Source organism: Lycorma delicatula, chromosome 3 (assembly GCF_047948215.1).
Source record: "Lycorma delicatula isolate Av1 chromosome 3, ASM4794821v1, whole genome shotgun sequence".
Taxonomy (NCBI): domain Eukaryota; kingdom Metazoa; phylum Arthropoda; class Insecta; order Hemiptera; family Fulgoridae; genus Lycorma; species Lycorma delicatula.
In genome coordinates, this window is record NC_134457.1 from 102220121 (window position 1) to 102245338 (window position 25218).

The 25218-nt window shown below is 32.1% G+C and overlaps 1 protein-coding gene across 1 annotated transcript in view; it reads left to right on the forward strand.

Annotated features, from left to right (window-relative positions):
- The window catches only part of LOC142321180 (uncharacterized), a 355594-nt gene that overhangs the window by 40327 nt on the left and 290049 nt on the right, over positions 1 to 25218 (forward strand). The window contains exon 2 of the mRNA XM_075359173.1: positions 23825 to 24059. Coding sequence (XP_075215288.1) covers positions 23825 to 24059 — 235 coding nt within the window. The remainder of the gene's footprint in view (positions 1 to 23824; positions 24060 to 25218) is intronic.

Below are 25218 nucleotides of genomic sequence, written 5' to 3' on the forward strand. Positions count from 1 at the left end.
ACCGAAACCGTGGGAGCGCAAACCCCGCGCCTAGTAAGGATTTGACCACACAGTTCATGACTGTGATTGCCTCAGAAAACGAACGAGTTTGGAGTTAAATCAGTGCTACACTCAAACCAATCAAAATTATGTTTTACGCAACATAGAAATTCAGATTTACAACCAATTAATTCGACCGATTTAGGTCACCTACCAAGGGAACGCAACCTCATTCCGGTACGCGCAGTAGCCGGGGATAAAGCCCCCTCCCCCTGAGTGTGTGGGGGTGTAAATTCCAGAAGGAGTGGCTGTAAATTCCAGGTTTTTCTTGACAACAGAGCATCGGGTGAGCAGTTGCTTAAGAGTCATCTTCCACCGAAGAGGCCGGTGAGGCCGCCAACAGCGATCGTTGTCGTGAAGCCGGTGGGGAGGTCCTATCCGAACCTCCTGCGAACAGTGAAGGACAATGTATTGCTGGGTGAATCTGGTGTCCTTTCGGCCCGTAAGAGTCAGGGGGAAGATCACTTCACCTTCAAGTGCGGGCCGAGGGGGACGACGCTGACCGGCTTCGTAGGGAGATTGCAGAGAAGGTAGATGGTGTTACGACAATTCTGGGTGGTAAAGGAGGTAGGCGGGTCCAAGTCCTTATTAAGGATGTGGATGCCAACCACAGAAGAAGAGTTCATGAGAGATCTTCGTCTTGTTACCAGTGATTCTGTTACGATTGATGTGCTTCCGATGAGACTTTACTACAGGGCCACTCCGGTAGTGACGCTAGCTTTACCAAGCATCTTGGCGGATAGATTGCTACACGAGGCCGGCTGCGGATTGGATGACCTGTAGAGTAATGCGCCGGTCGCTGGAAGAGCGGTGGGATGTTTTAACTGCGAGGAGGTTGGCCACATCAAGATGAATTGCCAGAAGAAAGCCCTCTGCACTTCCTTCAAGACCTCAGACCACGCTTTGGTGGGTCGAGGTTGCGGAGATGTACACCGGAAGGGAGGTGTACTCGCTGTGGAGCATAGTAATATGGTGGCTCCAGCGCGGGATAGCTTTGTCCAGGACAGGTGGGACGCTCTGGCGTCTCATCACAGCGATGGTTGAACGGAGACTCCTATCGGAGTCATAGGGCTAAATAAGACCATAGTCCCGGTGGAGGGATTCCTGAGGGGTATAAGCAAAGAGTAATAAAAAATAAAAAGCTTTTTCTAAACCTTAGTTATAAAATACTTCCGATTGATTAACATAAAATACTTAATTCTATCTATGAGGACGTCACAAAATACATTTTTTTTATACACTAAAGAATAAAAAAGATTAGAGAATTTTTCTTTAAAATTATTTAGTTTTTGTTTAAATTAATAGTTATTGTGACATGTTTGTCACAAAAACTATAAAAGTCACAAAAACTAGGCAATAAGATCCTTAAAACCTTCTTTCCCCTCCACAAAATTTTTAAATATAATTGTTTATTTATTTTTCATTAATTATTATTTTTGTGATAAGAAATTTTTCGATTAAAAGTAATGACACACTAATATTTTTCGTAAGATACGAATTTTTTACTTTCCTGGCATCATAACCCTCTAGCTATGCTACAAGAAGGAAAATATGGTAATCACTTAATAAATGGTGTATGGTTTTTTGAATTCTTCAAAGTTCGTGACCCAGGGAGCCAATGAAAAGGGGTTGTTAATATTCGTACGAACGTACATATGTATTTACGTATGTACGACTGTTGATGTGTTTGAGGCATTTTAACTTTTGACTGGATTAACCGATTTCGATGAAATTTTGTCAGACTCGTGTTATGAGGCAAACTTGATGATCAAATTTTGGGTTTAATATCTTCAGCGTACAGGGCTTTTGAGACTCAATTCTCTCAAATTTTTAAAAACCTAACCCAATTTTATATTAATCTCAGTACATGCGTGCGTTATTGCTTATCTAATAATTAAAAAAAATTATTCCAAATTTCCCCTTGCTCAAAAATCTTATTTAATTCATATTATTTAACCGAATTTTTTTTACTCTCTTCCTGGGCATAGTAGTAGTGGTAAGGGACCACAGAAAATACTTTAGTAGTAATATTGATTGATGGTTGGGGGAGCAGAGAATATTTGAAAATATTATTTTTGGGTTTTTCAAGACTTTTTTTGTTTATTAAAATCTTTAATACTATTACATATTTAAATAATACATTTTTAGGTATTATATTAGAATAAAATTTCATCATAATTCACACTTCCTATTAACTAAAATATATCTTGGGTCGTGTTTTATTGGTTGTATACTTTTTAGTGGATTTTTTTTTTAGTTTCTCCCATTTAACATAGTAAAGGTAGAAAAATCAAAATATTTTCTTGGAAAGTGATCTTTTTCTTCTTAGAGATGGGAGTAGCATAAAAATTACCGATCTGTTGAATTTTTAAAAGTGATTTTGGTTTATTTAAACATGATCATAATTTCACAATTAACCTAATCATAAATTATCCATTCCCCAAAAAAAGCTTAGGCAAGTTTTCTCATGTATAATTATTTTTTCATTATGTAAGAACTAATAACCAGTGCTAGGAAGTATTACATTTTGTTTTTGATTTTTTTCCGTTTATGGTACGAAGTTTTATGATTCTATTAGAAATAATTTTAATAGTTTCACAGTGCCTTCTTTCTAACTTTCATAATAAAATTTAGTTTTGTATTTATAATAATTTAAAACACATACAGTAACAATAAAATTAAGTTTCGTACTTGAAGTTTACTGTTTGCAGCATTGTGAATATGTCTCTATTTGCCAAAACAGTGTTTTAATTAAATCGTCAATGACGAAATGTAAGTAGTAGTACCTAAGTACATATAGATTTGTCACGAATTTCATCAGGTTGTAATTGTTTTATGAATTGTGAAAAGACTGGTATTACACTTCTGCAATTCTATAGAACTGTAGAACAATAGAAGCAGTCTGTAACAAGAGATTCAATGACCTTAAAAGAAGTAAGCCTGACTTCCACATAATGCAGACGAATATTTAATTGTACGTGTATTCAACTATCATGTACGTAGATTTACACCCACATTTTTTTTGTTAATATTACTACTTCTTTATTCTCCGTTGTGAAAATTTAATCTACAACATATAAAATTTTATACAATAAATGTTATTTGTTCTTTCTTCAAGGTACAGTGCTCGTAAAAATGATAATTAACAAAATTAAAAAAAATTATTGAATCCTGAATCTCTGTTAAAACAGTTTCAACTTGTTTTGAGAAATATTAGCATCATGGAAATTCATTATAAAGACTTTAAAATTCCTCCAATTAAAAAAGAATTTATTAGCACCTTATTCGTTAATAGTCTTTATTATGTTAAGTTCTTCCTATTTAAATGACACTTTTATATGACATAGTAATGGGGAATTGCATGATAAAGTGAACATGTATGCAAAAAAATAATATCAAAGTTTTTTAAACGTGTAAAACTAAAAAAGAAGAGATAAGTGAAGAAGAGGAAGCATAAAACAATCCGGATGTTGGAAAAGGACTTTTCTCAGTAGATAGCCGATTTATAAGAAAACTTTATTCCTTAATCACTAAAAAGCCGCTGATGTTTTTTTTTAACATTACACCTTACTGTAAATACAAAAAATTAAACAAATACTCTTTGTTATATGTTTATATTAATTACAATTATATATATAACTAATTTAAAAAATAACTAATTTATTTCATTTTTTCACGCAATAAACGATTTAATTTCTGGTATTAAATCAATGTTTGACCTACACTTTAAATCAGTAAAGAGAAAAGGGTCAATCAATTAATTTAAGATACAATAAGTCCATCGTATATTATTCTTTAAACTAAACAGTTTTCTTAACAATTTAAAAACAAAGTTTTCATTTAAATCTATCGTAGAATTGAATGATTGAAAAAGTAACATGTGAAAATCAGAATCTGTTTTATGAATTTAAGGATTAATTTTTAAACACACGAACAAATATAAAAACATTCAAAGTTCTTACAAATATACCATATCACTAAAGATAAAATTAATTTACTTTGGTAGCCTTTGGTGTTTACCAAATGTATGTAATTTTATTCAGTTGTTATTTATTTACAAAAACATAGTTCATACTTTGAGTAATTATTAGACCTATTCTTTTAAAAATATAAATAATATTTTTATATGTTACTTTACTGTGTTAGTATTAACTAACACTTCGATAATAATATCTAAACATGAAATCATTGACCTAACACTCCCTTTAAATACACTTACATTATAGTTACCATAACCTATATGATTTTAGAGCCGGCAAAGTCCATTTCGTGACTTCTTTTTTGTACTTTTACTTTCCTAAAATAAATTTTATTTTAATTTTCGTGAGTATATACTTGCATAAGAATGGATAAAACTTAATTTAAAACATAAGAGAATATAAAGTATCCTATTGTAATATAAGTTAATTAATAATATTATTGGTTTGTTTATTATTTTTTTCTATAATTTTGTTGTGTATTTTTTTAAATTTATAAAAACATCTCATTCGTATTCATCGTTGATGGTGAAATTTTATCAATCTCGGTTTTGCTAAAAACGAGAAAACTGCGCATTATATGCGATTTCGCATTGTACAGTGTGTAAAAAAGGTTGTCGTGTATGTTTTCGTGTCTGTAGACGTGAAGGCGTGCAACCGTGTGTTAGTAGTACTTTTTTTTCTATAATGTTTTACAATTCCGAGTAAAATAACCCTTCATAACAGATGGCTAAAAGCGGATTTCTTATATAAAACCCATGTTGTAAAAACACGTTGCAGGAAAATTTTTTGGCAGCTTCTGTAATATTTTTTTAACATTTTACAAAAAAAAAAAAAATAGTCTACTGCTTGAAATGGCATTTATATTAAATGTAATCTTTACTAAATAATATTTCAAATATTTTTTTCTTTTATTTTCACCCAAGCTACATTAGATAACTGACTGAATTTTAAAAAGGAAAAATGAATAATCAAACTTAATAATATCTACTGTTAAAAACAAACCTAATTATTATTAAATGAATACATATAAATGTATATATATATTTTTTTTTCTTGTAAAAATATTTTTTCCTAAAATTTAAAATTATAAACATTATTATAAGTTATTTATTGTTATAAATGACTATTAGAATAGATAATATTATACATATTCAAGTTATTATTATTGTTTGTCGCTTTACGGCCTCTGGCTTTAGGCTCTGACCATTGTTCTTTTCGATGTCTGATTAGATAGATAAATGTTGATAGAGATAATTATAGTAATAATACTAATAATATCTTTAGATAAATTGTTGGGTAGGTTTTCGATAAGGTTTTCATTTGTACCTATCTACTACTCTGTATTTGGAAGTTCTGCTCAATAGGCCGTTTCCCTATAGGCCGTGTTCAATATATCTTCGTTGAGTTGAGCAGTGGACTTGCCTGCAGACTTAACAAGTCTGAGACTAGACAACAGTCTGTCCTTTTTTCAGTGGGACTAGCTCTATGTTTTTTTTTCAAAGAAAAAAAGCTAAAATAACAGCGGTTCATGGTGTGACCTCGTTCAGCCAATTCCAATAAATATTTCTATAATTAATATGTTGGTCCAGCTATAACCATCTGCCGTCGTAATCAGGTAGGTCTTGAGGTTAAATCTACTAGATCAGACGCAGGTCGTCGATCCCTTTTCTCTCACCTCTCACCGAAGATTGAGCTGTTTTTAATTCCATTTTAAACAAAATGAAACTTAGTGTTATTTTTTAATTTAAAGGTTATGTTTTAAATCAGTTTATTATTTAAATATTGGTCTATGTATTACTTTGACATGATGGATCCGTGCTTTGTGGTTATGTTAGTTGCGGCAAACAATTTTATAACAAGCAGAAGAAATTAACCTTTAAAAGCCTGTGTGGTAAAATCATTTACGAAATTTTGTCTTCTAGAAATGAAAACACACCTGTTGGTGGGCGGTTAACTTGTGACGAAACATCTTGTGTTCATGGAGTTTTATTTGCTTTAGATTCTGCCTTTTCTATTTCTTGTTCTATTTTTTCTTTCTAGTTTAGAGAGATATCATTGAGACTGCCAAAAATGGGGGGAAGTGTCTCAGTGTGTCAGTAATTATATTGTCGATCGATATCTTTTTGATACATTGCTGGATACATGAAAGTTAATGTATTAGTGAACTGTGTTACTAATATGAATTCCGAGATCGCTGAGTTGCGAAAGGAAAATAAAGTGATAGATTGATTGCGGCTCTAATTAGTGGAAATCGTGTTTCTCCTGGATCGCTGAGTACCCGGTACACAGCAGTAGAGTACAGTGTAGAGGTCCGTTCAAAGCGTTCAAAAGTTAGGGTAATATCTTCCAAATTGAAGCAGCCTTCTGAAGATATTGAAGGTCATGAGGATGTGAGGGTATTGTTCTGATGATAAGCGGTTTTCCTCTTGACACTGAACCTGTTTATCCAATTAATAGTAATACTGTTCCACCTATTTCTATCGAAAATGACTGAACTGTGATTAAAGAAAGAAGATCGATGAATTGAGGAGGAAAGTCAATGAAGGTAGAACGGAATTATAAAGCAGGTGAATTATAAAGTACTGTTTTTGCAAATGCTGTTGACAACACCATTCTAGTATGACCCAATAAATAGAGCAGTTTGTACTAGATTCGATCCGTCTACTTCATCTAATGTTGTTATAAATCTGATTAGGTAATCAGTAGCAATTTATATTGTTTGTACTATGCTGAAAAGCAAGAAAGAACTATAATATAGTTCTCTTCACTTTTTTGTTCCAAATAACTAGTTTAAAACGGTCGTGTTTGCTGATACATGGCCTTCTGGTATTTTCATTTGCTGCTTTATGGCTCATTAAGTTCTGAGCAGAAATTTGTACGTTCTGTTAAGAATAAGTCAAAAAATGAGGAATGGCCGGAACAAATATATGACCGTAATAGCCCGGAGTATTACCATACTCGGAGGTAAGGGTACCTCGGAATATGGTAATAATAAGAAGAAATAATGGTTGTAAGCAGGCTATAAGAACGTATAGTTACAGGATTGAAGACAAACTCAGAGGTGTTTTTTGCTTCAGTTTCGTCATCCCAACATGGTATCATCGCAGTTTCGGAGACAGCACCCAAATAAATTTTTCAGTCAGCTGATTATTTCTTCGACATGTGAAAAGTGTTTAGAGCTGATAGAAGTACTGTTGAAACTGGAAAACTGGGAGGAGAGGAGATGTGTTGCTGTAAATGCAGACATTCAGAGTTTTAGAAGAGAAGATTGGAATTAACCCCTGAATGCGATTGGATTGAGAATAAGTTGAAAGATGGAATCATTCTTCTTGTTGAAAACCACTATTTCTGCCTGGATGCTCGACCTGACTTATTGATATTATATTTGGAAGCTCTGAATATACCGACTCTTGGGAGGTATAGGATTATTTTAGGTGGCGATTTCAACATTCCTGGTGTTGACTAGAAGACTGCTGTCTGGATACTAAAGCAGAATTTTATGTCCGAAGAAAGCTTTGGCATTATTTACATTTATTGTTCATTATATATTATGTCAGGTTAACCTTCATTTCTTATGAGTGGGAAGTCCATTTCAGATTGAATTTTATCTAATACTGAAATAGATGTTGAGATGGAAGAGGATTTTGTTGTTATTCCTGACGCGCCATATGATGATCTTTCTGTACATTTAGACATGGTTAAGGGACCTTTCCTGATGACTACCTTTCCATTCTGATGTGACTCATCAGAATATGGTAGGACAAGCTATGATTATAATAAAGGTGACTATGTTGGATTGTACCATAGTGTTAGAGAGGAGGATTAGCAGTCTTTTTTACAACTCTCTTTATATTCCACCCTAATTTAATGGTATTTCACCATTTATTATTAAGGATGTGTGGCAGAGTTGGTTGTTCCGGTCCTTACTAGGTTGTACAATTTAACTTAACTTAACTACAACTGTGTTTCCTTGGAAACGGGCAGTGGTATCACTGTTTCCCAAAAAGGAAAACCGTCAGGAATTTTCCAGTTATAGACCTGTCTCTATAGTAAATGTTTTGACTAAAATGTTTGAGAAGATAATCCATCAAAATTTGTTTTCCTCTGTGAGCAAATATGTTTCCTCTAGGCAGCACGGGTTTTGGGGAAAAAACCAGTCACTAATCTTGTTTATATGATGACACCTCAACTTTTTGGCACCTCAACTTGAAAGTAGGAACCAGGTTGATGTGATCTGCTTTGATTTTAGTAAAGTGTATGATTCAGTCTGCAAAGTATCCTTCTCAGCAAGATTAAATGCTAAGTTTAGATTAGAATACTAAGATTAAAGTTGTACACTGCCAGCAGAAGACATAAGCTATTGAAATATATATTAGCGGTCTTCGCTGTCACCAATGCTGTCAAGGTGCTTAGATGACCTTAATTTAATTAATGAGAGGTTGGAAATTGATTTTTTTGAGAGAAGTTAGATCCTATCAAGAATCTTTTCTCTTCTTAAATTCACTCAAGATTGTGAATGTTGTTTATTTTTAAATGAATAGAATGCGTTAGGGTTTCCTGCTGTGTGCGGGGGACAGCTGCTGTTCTGGCCAGCCATTAAACTAAGTAGTTGATCTGTGTAGATGTGGTGGGTGGACTCCATTCTGCCGGTATGTTTTAAGTTACATATATCGACAGCATTAAGTAAGATACTTCGCAGCCTGTCTAGTTATAAAGACGTTGTTTTTAAAGATTTTTTTATTTTTTGTTCCACCTGATACAAATGCTGATAGGGAAGTGTGACATATCAAGGTTTTTTTATGTATGTTCTCTATCGCACTTCTTCTCTACTCGATGTTAGGTCATCCCGCTTTCCTGCTCTTAGTCTCTTCACTCGTTTGTCGTAGTTCAAAAAAAGAAAAAAAGGTCTCTTTATGGAAACTGGGATAGCCGTCATGGGAGAGAGGACCCATGTATAAAAATAATTATAATTTATTTACAATTTAGAATAAGTATTTGCAATGAAAGATTTCTTGAAACAAATATTCCTAAGTCACCTTTTACTGTGTTGGGAATATATTTTTCATTTATAAAAAAAAACATAAATCCATCTATCACTTTTGATCTGTGTTAATAAACTGATTTGTAACTCAGTATAAAATTATTAAAATACGTATATGTTTTAATAAAAAAATTTTATCTATAAATTACATAAGAGCGGGTCATTGTGCTTTGTCACTCTCTCCTCTCCACCGCGCGTGTGTGTGTGCGCGCGCGCGCGTTTTCTATTTGTGTTCGTGTGTGGGTTCTGAGTTACTCACTCACATGTGCGTTCCTTGGGCGTAACAATTTTTTTTTAATATTATTTTTATTTATGTGTATCTTTTATATAAGAAAAATTTCGCTGGTTTTGTAAAATATTAACTTTCTCACCCCTCTGACAATTATGATTAATAAATTTCCTTCATTAGGATGAAAACTAAAACTAAATAGCTCCGCACGTAATACCTGAGATGAACAGAACGTCACCAACAGAATATTAACATGCAGGAATCAAAAAGATGTCTGTGTGCATCATATTTCACTAGTAAAACAATCTAGGGCTGTATAACACTTCTTTTACAGGGTTATAAGAAAGGAAGTGTCTTAAAAAGATTTAAAAAAAGTAGTTTTCATGTCTAACAATCATACAATCATTTCTTAACTTAATAACCATACTTTCTCACGCCAGTGCTTATATATATATATATATATATATATATATATAAGTAAAATTAATAGATGAATTACTTTAAGCTCCGCTGAGTACCTGGTCTAAATTTTTTGACTGGTTAGTAGCTAGGCAGATTAAAATAATTAAAAGTGATTCTAAAAGTTTTTTCTGTTTAAACGTTAGAATTTTATTTATTTCATGATCTTTCTCGAAATCATTTCTAAAATAAATTCCCACCATACGAATCACAAAAAACAACTTTTACACTACGAGTAAATGGAGTCCAGTTAGATATAAAATATCACAATATACGTTGTGATTCACTGTATTTTACGAAATATCTGCATACTTTTTTTAATTTATTAGAAATTTTTTTTTTCTTTGAAATATTTTTCTAGATTATACTCAAACAGAATATATCGTTAAAGCAAATCTATTTTAATGTTATTCGAGCTGAGTCCTGTTCGATGTAAAAAATTTTTCCTATATAAATATTTATTTATTTTTATTTTCTGTATTTTTCGAATGAAACTCATTTATAAATGAAAAAATGTAGATTTTCTATCAGAGACGGCAAACGTAGATTTGTGTTTGAAATTGAAACAAAAATTATTTTCTTTCTGAAGCTCTTGAAAATATTATTTATTTATATTTATATTTTAATAATTTTATTTTTTGAACCACATGCTGAATGAATATTTAGCAAGTAAATCATACAAAACAATTTATTTACTTTATTCTAAGGACGGCACTCCTATTCATATTTAAAAAAAAAAGAGTTATTTATAAAATACTTGTTGTTAGTATTATTAATTGGAAATTTTAAAATCCATCATGAGAGTGAATTCCAGAGCATAACTATATATTTTTAAATGTAATTCATACAAATATTTTAACGTAAAATATTTATTTAATCAAGTAAGTCTTACTGAAATCACTTATTCATATTTTCTGGAAAATACGTAAAAGAGATAAACAAACAATTACAAAAAAAAGATACTACTACTATAATTTATAGATAACGCTAATGTATCTTAAAAATATGTATTTACTAGTGTAGATTGTAAGTGGTAAAGCCTAATTGCTACCGGTGGGTGAATTAATTGATATCAAATGATCAACAAAAAAGTATTTGGCTGATTTTTTAGTATTATTCTCTAATAATAGTTATAATCTAATAATACAATAATAATGTATTATTTTAGGTTTTATACACGGTGCTAGGTTCAGTTCAAATATACTTATGATTGTTATTTTATAATAATGCTTGAAATTTGTTATTAGTCTATATATTAAATAAATACATACATAATTGCGTATATATTGTAAACGCAATAATTCAGATGATAAACATAATAAATATTTTACAAACCATAATTGTAATTAAAGAATTTTAGTCCTTTAAAGTATTTACAAGTTGCGTAAGTTGGTTCATACATGGATAGATCGTAAAAATCATTCTTTCCTTTAAATATTGTCCTTTTGCTCTACACTGCACTGGAATTACTATCCTACCTTCAGTTTTCTGATAAGAAAATACGTAATAACTTATAACTGTAAATAGGCAAGTGTGTTACGTTCTAAATATTTTACTTAACGAATGTATTACGTTCAAATATACCATGAAACTCATATATAAAACAACTACAGCTACTTCATAGCTCGTTCGGTTTCATTTTTGTACAAAATTTTATTCTAGGTTGATATCGATAAAATGACGTAGGACAGTGTGCCTATCTGTGGTTGCAATGTTGACAGAAGAGGAAAATAAATGATTGAGCCAAGGATATCTGGATCCAACGTTATCAAAAGTGGAAAGAAAATTAATTATTTATGAATATGTGGTTATGTTACATGAAAGTTGAAGAATATAGGTATTCCTACTGAAGAACAATGTTTAATCTTCATCAAAATACAGGGTTTCATCTAAGTAAAGACCACTGGGAAATTTCTCTCCTTAAGGTTGGCGAACCTGTGTCGTTCATGGCCACGCCAGTAATGTACAAACTGCATTCTTGTCGTGTTGTAGTATCTTTGATTACTTGTGAGTTATTACGTTATAAAATAAATAGGAAAACTGATGTTGTCTCCGACTGGAAATACGTGGATTCATAAGTTTTTTAAACCATCTAAACTTTAAGCTGTCTGAAAATCATAGACAGTTGGTTGCTGTGTACGGTGGTAATGTAATGAATGAAAGAAACGTCCGAAATATATGTGAAAGGTTTAGAAATAACAGAATTAACGTGCACGATAAAGAATCTTCGGGAAGGCCCTCTATAATCACCGAGGACTTGTTGAAACGCGTCGATGATGAAATCAGAAAAGATCGTCGCTCAACAATTTCCGAGCCGGTCCTTCTTTTTCCTGATGTTTTAAGAGCTGTTATCGGTTGCATTGCTCATGATCAGTTAGGCTTCAGAAAGGCTTGTTCACGTTGGGTGCCACACGTCTTAACGGAACGTTACAAAAAAATCCGATTGGAATCTGCTTTGGAATTTTTGATGCTCTACACAGAAAATGGTGATGAGTTCCTCAATTCAATTATTACCGGCGATGAAACGCGGATTTCGTATTACATGCCATAGAAAAAACGGCAGTCAAGTGAACGGAGTCATCCTCAATCACCAACTAGACCAACAAAGGTGAAGCCACAACAATTTGGACGGAAACTGATGGCCACAGTCTTTTGGGATCGGTTTGGGATACTGCTGATTGACTTGAAGCCACCTGGATTGATTGTAAATGCAGAAGCCCACTGAGAAAATCTACGTAAGTTACGGCGCGCCATTCAAAATCGGCGACGTGGGCGGCTGATCGACGGCATCGTCCTGCTGCACGATAATGCACGTCCACATGTTGCGGGTCAGACACCTGACTTACTGAGAACATTTAAATGAAAAATTTACAATCACCCACTATATAGTACGGATTTAGCTCCTTCTGATTATCATTTGTTTGTGAAATTGAAAGAACTTTTAATGACTTTTGTGACGATGAACTTAAAAATGCTGTTAATCAGTGGCTAAATGGACTGGAGGCAGAAGAATACAATGAGAGTATATTAAAGCTGATGTATCGCTATGATAAATGCTTTAATTAATGTAGCGTTTATATAGAGAAGTAGTATAAGGTATGTAGTTTATACTCATAAAGTATGATCTTTATCTACTCTAAAGTATAATCTCTAAAACGCGCTTCACTAATCCTAATTATTTCCGTTTCCGGGGATACTCGGTTTTCACGAATAACAACCTAGATGTTAGGGCTCTTCACCCAGATGGTAGGGTACTGCAATACTCGTCAGATATTTTACAAATTATATCATCTACTAATGGAGTACCAGGACCGAATTTATACATGAAACCTCAGTTCAGACCCTTGACTGGACTTGACCTTCAAGATTATTTGTGGTCAAATATCCTCTCCATCATGTGACCAGGGATGACTTGTTCTCAGAATTCCAAGAAGGTCTCTCAGTCTTTTGGCATACGACGAGCTAAAGAAAATAATAATCGAATGGAGGAAGAAATAATTGAATTCCTGAGTAGCCCAATTCTTTTGATTCTACCTGTGAAACTTTTTTCTTCAGCATAGATTCTGTGAGTAATCAAAAGGGTAGGGAATTCAAAGAAAGCTTCCGAATATGACTTGATAACTAATAAAACGCCTGTTTATGCTTTCATTCGAGACCATCTAGTATATAACAAGTGTCTTTAATGGCATTCTTCAAACTAGCTTCCCGACAGAATGGAAGGTGTCGCAGATGGTAGTGGTCACAAAACTGTTTAATCCTACCCATGGCTTCATGCTGATCGATAAGCCGGTGTAGCCAGTGTATTTGAAAGATTACTTTTTCTGAGAGTATAGTCAATATCGGAGGAAGGGCGTGTTATTCCTGATCATCAGTTTGGCTTTCAACAATAAAATAAACACACGTTATCAGAAAGTGCCAAGAAGAGAAGATGTATTGCTCGGCTGTATTTTTTTTTTATGTCAACAGGCTTTTGATAAGGTTGTCCTGGCATATTCTACAATTTGAAAATGAGATTTCTTCAAGCGTATTACACGATCCTATAAAGCTACCTGGTCGAAAATATTTTCCAGGTGAAGTACAATCAAGATTTGTCTTTATTCTTTGATACCAGTTGGGTGTTCCTCAGGGCTTAGTTCAGGAATCGGTTCTGCACTCGGTCTTCCCTGCGGACCTCCAGACTTTAGAGGACATCACAGTTGCATAGTTTGCGAATGATACGGAGATCCTGGCTTTAGATTCTAAAACTGTACCACTTTCTGCTAAACTACAAACTATATTGGTTCTAAATAACGGGTGGTAGATAGAAGATAAAGGCTAACCTTTATCTTCTGGGCTAAGTCCACACAAGTTATGTTTACGATGAGGAGAGTAACTCCCTGCGAGTTCAACACAATGGTTATTCATCCCGCATCGTAACAGCATGAGATAGCTAGAACTTTATCTAGTCCTAAAGCTAGTCATGTCAGGGAAAAATGACGCAGCTTAACATTAAGTTCAGGGAGATGAATGGTTGCTAGGAAGGGGATCGCAACTAGCAATATCCAACAACCAATTGCTGTGCTCTGTGGTCCTGAAACTACGGAATCCAACCGTGGGGTTCAAGAAGTAACATCAAATGTCATACAGCGATTCCAGAACAAATTATTGAGAAACATAACAGAAGCGACGTGGTTTGCGAAAAACATTAATACAAGATTACCTGCGATTGCCAACCGTTCGAGAGGAGATACGGTGATTCATTAAAGATATAAAATGAGATTGAACATATATATGAACTGGCTTGTTGATATTCTCCTGGATAACAGTGAGGACATAAGGCACCTGAACTATTAGATTTGTAAGGTCTCCGAGATTTGATTTGAAGCAGTTGCCGTAGGGTGTTGTGTATCGTCAAAGATTCTTCATTACGCTTTGCCACTTACTTTTGTTGGTTCTTTAATTTGTTTCACTGATTCTTTATTTGATTTGTTTATTCTCTGTGTTGTTAATAAATCTATCTTGTGGTGTTTTCTTTGTTTTTCGTTTAGCATATATTTATGTATACCGTATGATATTTTCCTCTGAGCACGTAATTTCTTATTTTTTTTTGGTATTCAAATTTAGCTATGGTTTCGGTAAATTGGAACGGATTTTAAATTAAATACTGAGACAAAATAAAGTCTATTTTATTATTACTTACTTTTTATTGATTTCAGAAAGATTTAGATCTAACACGAAATTGAATAAACTGAAAGTTAAAATAAAGGAAATAATGAATCGTTGATCTCAACTGATTATGAAAGATTAAAGCAATACAAAATAAATATTACTTGTATTTATTGTAAGCACAATTTCCAGGAATTTTGCTTTCAAATAATTTTACTGTGGTATTTTCAAACAAGTTTTTTTTGTATTTATAATCTTTTGTTTTGGTAAAGTATCAAAAGGTATAATGATAAAAAATGATTTCATCGAAAATTACTGTAGTTTAAGTACATGTACAAGGAATCGAATATTACTGTAGAGTTCTACGATAACGATTTCAGAGGCAAATTTTAGGCTTGAAGATGAAGTAGAACGTGCAGTAAAGTATCATATACAACGTTGCTAAGCGATCATATGAAGATGAAGGGTGACGTTAATAGAATAGGAAAAATCACATGTTAAGCCGGCAATGCGTTTGACGGTTACATTCTCTTTACCACTCTCCTTTGTCAGCTCTGTCTAAGAAAGGTAGTATCAACAAGTTTTGAAACGGAAAATGTCTATTAAAAATCAGTTGAACTACTTTGTTTTATTTAATAGCAAAAAAACTAAAAAATTGGAAAATCTTTTGTAGATTTACTCCAAAATTTGAAAACCTGTTTGGCGTAACTACATCACAAAACCATTGAAAAATACACATCTTAAGTTAACAGGTCTAACTAAAATAGGACTTTACTTCCAAAAGTATTGCAACATACTACTCCATAGATATGTATGCATATATATGTTAGTTTGGTCTAGATTAATTAAAACGATTTTTAAAAAACTCGCTACCCCATTTTTGACATCACTATCGTACTTTCCCCTTTAATATAGTTATTCTAGATGTATTCGCTGTGAAAGTATAATGAACAGGCTATAAAAGAACTATACATACATAAAAACTCTCACACATGGTGGCAGACACACACAGAGATACACGTTAGATATTAAGAAACGAGATTTACAATTTTTAATAAAAATGAAGAAATATTTATTTACATTTAACCATTAGTTTTATGCAAATAGATTCATTCATCCAATTCATTTTTAAAAAGCTACAATTAGGTAACGCTCTTAAGATTTACAGACTACTTTATTTTGAATTTTATCCAAAGGTAATTTTTCCATTTAATAATCTTTTAAAAAAAGAAAAGAATTCTATATATTTATATTAGTTAATACTAATTAAAATAAATGTTAATTTTAAAATCATACTCATTAATAACCTGGAAGTGATTTCCAATTACATTTTCTTCAAAAATGAGTTTATGTACTTTTAAAGCATCTCAGTTACGAGATGAATTTCTTAATAGTTAATGTCATTAAAGGGGGAAATTTGGTGGGTCACTATGCGTGCTGAATACAAAGGTGTTCATTAATTACTATTCTTCAGGAATTTTTCACATTAGACTTCATAATTTACACGTGTTATTCTTTTTTGCAAGTTTACTCTAAATATTGGACAAGTTAAATATTTTAAAAACTGATTACCATAATGAACAAAATAGTAATAAATAATTCTATGTAACAAACGAAAAATAATAAAATTTTTCCCCTATTGATAATGATAAACTTGAATATCCTGCCAGAGAAATTTAAGTTTAATAATGACAAAGTCTCAATAAATGCTGAAAGAAGTTTAATTTAATACAACTTTAAAGTAAATCGAGGTAAAGCAAATTAAAGATGTTATTAGATTTTTTTTTTTTATTTCGCTACAAACTGATAGTGAATTTATCTAAAGAGAAAAAATCGCAAAAAAGAAAAACTTATTTTTTTGTTAGATTTTTATAATCCTACATCTAAATTTACTAAAATGTTAAGCACGAATTATTTTGCACTAATGATACGCATTGTGTGTGTGTATGGCATTTCTTTTATTTATTTATAATATTTATAATTAATGATTAAATTTATAGAAAATAATTTATACTTCATTAAAGCTTAGTTTATGGAAATTTATGAAGTTTTTAAAAGTTTTTCTATACATATCGTTGTCCGTATATTTGACTTTGTAATCTAAAAAAAATACTTTTGCTGGATGCCTTCTTTCAACTTTCCTCTTACAGTTTTATATTTTTTCTTATTATACCTTAATTTTTTAATACATTCGTGTATTTTTTATCTTTAGTTGAATTTTATAATTATTTACGAAATCATAAATTTTAACTTGACAAAAAGAGAAAGTAACTGAAACATCTTTTCTTTATATTTAATCCATTATTTAATGCCCATTTCATTTATTTTATTGTTCTTGCGGCAATGAATATAGTCTAGATAGACAGTTGTTAAAATACTTTTAACGTATTCTTACTATTCCAATCATCTCTTTACCAGACACTAGAAATACCTCAAACTACTGTACTATTATCAATTTTAGGTTCACCCATTTGCTGTGGAAACGATTTAAAAATATAACGAATCTGTCATGCTCACTCAGAGAAAATTCCATCAACATCGGATAACGTTGAACAGTCAAGATAACCTTCGTTGAAGTTAGCCTTCGAATTTGGGTGCACCAACATACCTCCAGTCTGAACATTCCCAACCGAACTGTCTGAAGGGTACTGCATTCTGACATTATTACTATAATAAAGTAACGGTTCTTTAAGAATTGACCCCTCTTTATTGGGAAAAAGGATGAGCTTTTTTCGCAAAGACGATGTTAGAAATTATGACAGAAAACATTGTAGTCCTATCAATGACGAAACCAGTTCCACCTATTGGGTTATTTAATGATAAATTTCCTCTATTGCTTCAATCAAAATTCAGGGAGGCTTTATGAGTGTCCACTTAGTACACAAGTTTTAATGAGGTGTAGGGTGGCGAAGTTGGGATAATCAGCCTGTATTACTTTGAAGAAGGTGGTCAGACAGTCACATTAAAAGCAGATCGGTACACTTCTATGTTCCAGAACTTTCTCGCTACAGATTTTACAGAAAATCTATGAACCGAGTGAACTGTGGTCCAACAAGACAGAGCAGATACCCACACGATTAGAGTTTTAATTGAAGTATTAAGAAGGATGTTTCCGGAAAGGTTAATTTCCATACTTAGAAAATAACTTTCCATCCTCTTCACCCAATCATTCAGTATTTGACTTGTTCCTATGGGGTAATTTAAAAACCAACGTATACGCCGGAAAACTGTGTTAATAAACCGAAATAAAAGCAATGATTTAATGTGAAGTGGCCGCCATACCGGGAAGCATGTCCCGAAACTTAATGGGAAGTTTGAACGACCAACTTAAGCTGAATGTGGATCACAATGGACCATATTTACAAGATGTTATTTTACGTATTAAGTTTGGTGAAAATAAAAAAAAATGCTTCTTCTAACAATAATAGGATACATGTGACTTTAATATGTATGTATGTATTCATATTTATGCACTAGCACAGTAATAACGCACAGGAATAGTGTTAATGCACTACCGCATGAATGAAAACATTTTGCTTGTAATTACTGCATTATTTACATTCTTAAAATTATCAGTTTTTTCTGCCTCACCTGTTAGTACTATAACAATTACAGTTACAAAAATATTTTTTTTTAAAGCATTTTATAAAGCATCTATAAACATTTAAAGCAGGTTTATTACACACTAACAAAATGTAAAATAATATACCGTAATTTTATTTTGATTATTTAGAGGTCAGCAAACCAAACATTTTTTGTTGTCTTTTATTTGCAGTGTTTATATTGCTTATAATCAAAGCTTAATTTTATGGCGATCAATAGTAATAATAACAATAAACTTACAATACGTTTTTCATTATCTTCAGATTTTCACCCACAACACATATTACTTTACTTCCTCTCTCACTTGTAATAACAAAAGCTTTTCGTTTTTCTCTCTTAAATACAGTATTGTAGCTAACAATAAAAATAACGAAAGGAGAATTGTAAAAATATTCGAATAAAATGTACACAAAATGATTTTTACTTTTAAATTTAATTGTTTTTATTACAATTCATTATTTTTTTAACGAAAAACATTTAAAAAAATCAAAGAACAACAAAAAATAGCTGTGAAATTTCGAATTTCAGTAAAATTTTTACATATTGCATTTCGGGGTTATAATAACAATTAGAAGCAACTACGAGTATATACGTTTTTATCAAATTTAAAGGATTTTTCAATTAGATTCAAGAAGTAGGCTTACTCAAAAACATGAATCATATACATGAATATATTCATATACATGAATATATTATTATATATTAATATTAATAATAATAATAACAAATAATAGAAGGAACAAATAAAATCGCCTTGTTATTGTGGCTGAAAAAACAATACTTTTACCAGAAAACGACGATTTCATAATGGCCATTTAAGATCAGGTCTTTAGCACAAATAACTGCAAAAAGTATATAACCAAAGAGAAAGAAGATGAGAAATGCTGAGTATACGTGAAAAAAAAAAACTAAGCAGCATATAATCTAGGTATGGAAAAGCTAAACAAAGTAGCGTACACTGAAAGACATAATAATGTGTCAAAAGTGCTGCGTAGGACACTGATGAGAATATACATAAGGATAAAAGGTGAGCCATATTTTAATTTGAACCTGGAAATGAAATAGAAAACGTGGAAGTCGAAGGATGTTGGGAAAGAACAATAATAACAGATAAAACAACGACAGCAATCAGACCACATATAACAGAATATGTAAACAAAAAGAAGATAACGCTCCGGGTTGATACAGCTGTGCTCAACAGAGAGGCATCGTAAAGACGGTAGAAACGAAGAAGGAAAAATACATGAACCTCGGAATGGAGGAGATCAAGGTGCAAAAACAGAACAATTCATTAGCTTTTATATCAGTTCTGTCTTGTTCTGGTAACAAGTGTCATACCATAGAAGACAAAATTCAGAAGAAAATTCTAAATAAAGCAATGGAAAAAAATAATTGCGTTGTTGAAGCGATACAGAGTACCGTACTATTGGCCACAGCCAGAATTGTACGTAAGATACTCACCAAAGATGTGTACACATAATCTACAGCTTTGATCACAGAAGTACACCCGCAGAAGATAAAACCCCGCCTGTTACCAGAGAGTGCAACGGGGAAATAAAAGAATAAATAAAATAATGAGGTCTTAATAATTTTGTATAGAAATCTTTTTTTACTTTTACATTTAGATTTTCATCAGTTTTGATGTCGTATTATTACGATTTGTCTCTACTGAATGCTGTTGGAAAAAAAAGTACATTTCAAATTTGTTGATCTTTATAGCAAAGATCCCGGTCAGATTTAGAATTTTTCACTTTTTAAAAAAACATTTCCATATTCAAAAGAAATATATTGATAACAAAATTAGTATCAATCAATATTTGGTTTGGGGGGGGGGGGGGAGGAAATGAATAAAATATGATAATTTTTATAATATTTTAGATAGTAAAGGAGATGAAAAAAATTAACCAAAAGAAATATTTATCTATAGATACGCATCAGTGAAAAACCATTAGAAGTAACCGGCTTACTTCGATCGATTGTTTGAGTTTGAAGAAATGTTTTGAAAAGAAATTAGTTTAATTCAATTTCCCTGTTTGAAGTAAGAGTGGGTTTCTAGCAAATAAACCCTTTTCGGTATAACCCTTAGGAATACCTCTACTTTAAGTTACGGCCGTTTCTGTTTTGAGAATGTTTTATGTATAAATAAACTAAGTTTTATCCTACTGTTGTCTATTCTTCAATAGCATATCTCTAATTAGGTCGTAAGAGTTTTGATACGATCTCACGAAAAAAAATATGCTTAGTAAAAACTCCGTCACCATTAATAAACCTATTATTTCGATTTTTAAAAAAACTAATGTTGTTTTTATTTTTTACAATTGTGGATTATTTAAATGATTGTTAATATAAAAACAAAAATAATTTGGTCTGCTAAGCACCGTAAGATTATAAGAAGGATAATAAAAAAAAAGGTTTCAAGTAGGAAAAGATAAATAGAAATACTTCCGTGAAATTCAGTAATTATGTTTTATCATTCTTAAAAAAGGGTCTTTCCGTAAAACAAATTTTGAATATAAAAGTGAATAATTAAACGTTATTCTAATATTTATTTTGAAAGAAACGGGTATTGAATCTGAAATGAACTGATAAAGTAAGAACACAAAAGGTTTAGGTGAACCAGAAAACAGAACGATTTGGGGTGGATCCTGGTAAAATAAAAAATAAAGAAAAAAAAAACTGGACTCATGGAATCATATTATTAGGTGATCTAGATTTAATTCATTAAAGTTAAAGAAACTATAAAGGAAGATAAAAATTAAATAATAAAACAATTTAGTACTCGAATTTCGGATGTAGAAGGTTTACTAGCTTTGGAAACAATAGAAAAGAATGGAAGGGAGTAATAAATCAATCAATTGACTAAAAGAAAAAAAAGTTTAAATATATGTTCTGCTTTTTACGTAAATCTGCTATTCTGTTGTTTTCGGTATGATTGAGCGAAAAATATATATGAAGTGAAACTATTTTACCATATCGGGCTGACAAAATCAAGTTATATGAATAAAAAAAAATAAAAGAATTATTTTTCTTCTAGCACTAATAATAATTAAGCACAGAAAAAGTTCAGCAAAGTTAATGTTTGAACGAACGTGCACATTTATTGGAAATATTTTCCCTCATTTTATCATGTAGATATTATTTTGATATAGAAAAATAATCGTTAATCATAAATACATGTATATTTAAAATAGCTAAGCTAAGAAACGCTGGATAAATCTACTATAAAATTAAGCTGTGCAAAATGTCAATGTGCACGTATGTTAAAATATTCTATCTACAAAATGCTGCACGGATCTACATTGAACACGTAATTCTACTTCTTTTAGTTGCGTTTTTATTTCACAAGTGGGTCTTATTTTAAATTTCACCTTCTGTTACTGGAAATATATTACAAGTGAATAACTATATTTTAAGGAATTTGTTGATCTATTTCGCTCTTCCATGTTCTAAGTGGATTTAAAAAAAAAAGTATTAGTCAAATATGGACGAAATCAGATTTGAAGTGTAGAAATGTTTTATACGAGTATACTGTTGTTTCAAACATCGATTTTCACCAGAACAAATATCTATCTTTCTATTTATAATACGCCAAGGAAAGGTATGTGCATCAGTTATAAGATGCCATCAACACAAAAACTGATAAACGAGATATTGTTGGGTAAAGAATTACCCCCGGTAAACATCATCAAACCGATTTAAGACGAAGAAAGTGAAAAAATGTTGAAAGTGCAAAAAAGTTGTTAAAATTCAAAACTGGCTCACTGGTCCATTGATGCATTCAGTTGTCACTAACGCTTCACCATCGCCAGCCATATGTATATTTCAGTACATAATATGTACTTCCGTCATTGAACAGGTATTTGTTGAACAGGAACTTGTTTTTCGTATTACGAAATTTTGGGTCCACTTCTATGATTTTACTTTACCGTCACTATTCCATTCAAATTTTAATGGTTTGCATTTAGTAAATATTACTCGTATATATATTGTTTAAAAATCAAGTTAAATAATCCAACCAACAGTCATTGCAAAGTAGTGCCGCCAAATCGTTCTTTTTTAACTATTTATCCTACTGATCGATTATTAACTAACTAATATAAATATGTTTAAATAGCTATTGATAAGTTGCAAAAAATACATTACACAAATAATTGTTATTTTTAGAATATAAAGAGTTTGCTAATTTCTTCGGCTGAGTCATGCTGCACTAACAGTTATTCAAATATACGAATATATCTGAATGACAAGAGTTACAGCCAGTTAGCAGCCGCTAAAAGCAAGTTCCTTTATTCCACTTTTTTTTACTTTATCTTTTTTCTTTTAAGTTCCTTGTACAAAGTAAAGGAAATATTATGATCGCGAAAAATTTCGGTTTTCAACTTTCATTGGAAATATCCATTTTGAGCATCCCTGAATTTTCTTAGCTTTCTTACTTTCTTAAGTAATGTGATCGGGAAAAATCTTGTTATTCAGATTGCAATGGAAATATCCGCTTTGACTAGTTTCGGCGTGATTGTCTGTCTATACGTACTTGTATCTCGCATAACACAAAAAAACAATTCCGTAGAATGTTGAAATTTTGGATTTAGGACTGTTGTAACATCTATTTGCGCACCTCCCCACAAAATAAATTGGATTTTGGATGTTTTCTTAACTGCAGTAATCAGGCCTTACTGACAGTTTTTCAACAATGTATCATAAGTGGTATATATTGATTTATTAATAATTAATAACCTCTGATTGTAAAAAAAGTGTATTTATAATTAAATATGTATGAATGTAAAAGTAGTGTAGTGTTGCACTGTCTCAGGTCGACCATTCCTGAGATGTGTGGTTAATTGAAATGCAACCACCAAAGAACACCGGTATCCATGATCTAGTATTCAAATCCGTATAAAAGTAACTGCTTTTACTAGAATTTGAACCTTAGAACTCTCGACTTCGAAATCAGCCGATTTGCAATGACGACTTCATCACTAAATGATGGGTTCCAATGAGTTACTTTTACTTTATCTGGACAGAAGTAATCTTCTTCCTTATGAAAGTATAATCAACTTATTTACTCTTTATTCTCTTCTTTTTTTTTATACATTTGTTCGAATAATTTTTTCCTTTTTAACTACGTGTTACAATTCTAACATGTGGTTAGGGCGGCAAATTGGTTTAGATAATTAGTTCTGCACAAAAATCCTTTTTTCAAGTTATTTTGTTTATATATCGTTCTATTCTTTGTTTATTGCGTTCTGTTTAGTGTGTTTTATGTTTCTAATAGTTACGTTTTTGGTTTGCAACATTTAATTAATTTTTTTCGAATACCTTATGATTTAGGTAACCTGTTGGGTTGCCTAGGCTATCTGTGGATCAGTTACCATCACCAGATTATGATCGACGGAAAAGTATCTGATTGTGGAGATTATCAAATAAAACCTAGAAAACGTGATCCGTTGCTGTTGTCGAATAGAGATCCGAGAAGGGTAGCAAGTAGAAAACAAATTAGAGATGATATAGCAAACAATCTATCCGGAAATTCAAGCAATAACGGCAGTGTAATTATGGAACCAGTGTCAGTGAAGAACCATACCTATGCCGAGAAAACAAACTGCAATTCATAATCCTAGCAATGGTGGATTACCCATATCAAATAAATATATTGGCTTTCCATTAGAGGATACGAATATTACGAACCAAACGGGAACCGTCAGCCCCCACCTATTGCACTTTACGAGATAAATGATGTGCTAAGGTTGTACGAACTGTTAGAAACGGTCATATGTAAGGGGGATTACAACATTCTAATGGTAGGGGGTAACCAACTTAGAATAACTTCTAAAGATACTGAAGCGTACAAGAAAATCATAAATATATTTCAAGAACATGGTTTAATAGGCCATATCTTCACTAGAAAGGATCAATGAGTCTTTCGTGTCGTGATTAGGAACCTGCACCAATCGATTCCACTGGAATCGAGTTTAATCGATTAATGATCAAGGAAGAAATTGAAAGCCACGGGCATCCAGTGAAGGATTTAATAAATGCACACCACAGGTAACTAAAGACCCTACATCGACTTTTTCTCTAAAACTGGTCTAAGCCTGCGAAGAAACAGCTTTTCAGATAATTTAGGTATGACTGGTAAGAGGCTAATTGGCCAGTAAGAAGAAACCTCCTGTGCAGGCTTCATTGGTTTCAATATCATTACCACCTGTGATAACTTCCATTCCGCTGGAAAGTAAGACGTCTGCTGAACAGCGTTAAACAGATCCTTAATGTACGTGTTGCCTTTAAGGAGTAGCATGTCAAGCATTTTATGCATCACTAAGACAAAACCCAGGACTTTCTTTAGTTGCATTCCCTGGTTGATTAGTTTCAGTAATTCCCTTGTTGAGATATGTCTAATCGGAAAGGTAACTGGAATTTTTCTCGCTAATAAGTTCTCGATATCCTCATCACTAGGTCCCGTGTCATCGTGAGATAGGAATGTTTCGCCCAAGTGTGGAGCAAATAGGCCAGTCTTCTCTTTGACATTCCTCATCCATGATACGTCCCTGTAGAGCATAAAGCGTTCTTGGAGATCGTTGTAGTCCCTTCGTAGCCTTCCATAAGGTGCATAAGAGTCAATTCAGGTTAAAAAGTTTTCCGATGTATTCCTTGAATGTTTTGTCTCTGATATCCTTCAGCAATCTCCTCAACCTCCTCGCACCTCTATTAAGAAGTGTTTTGTC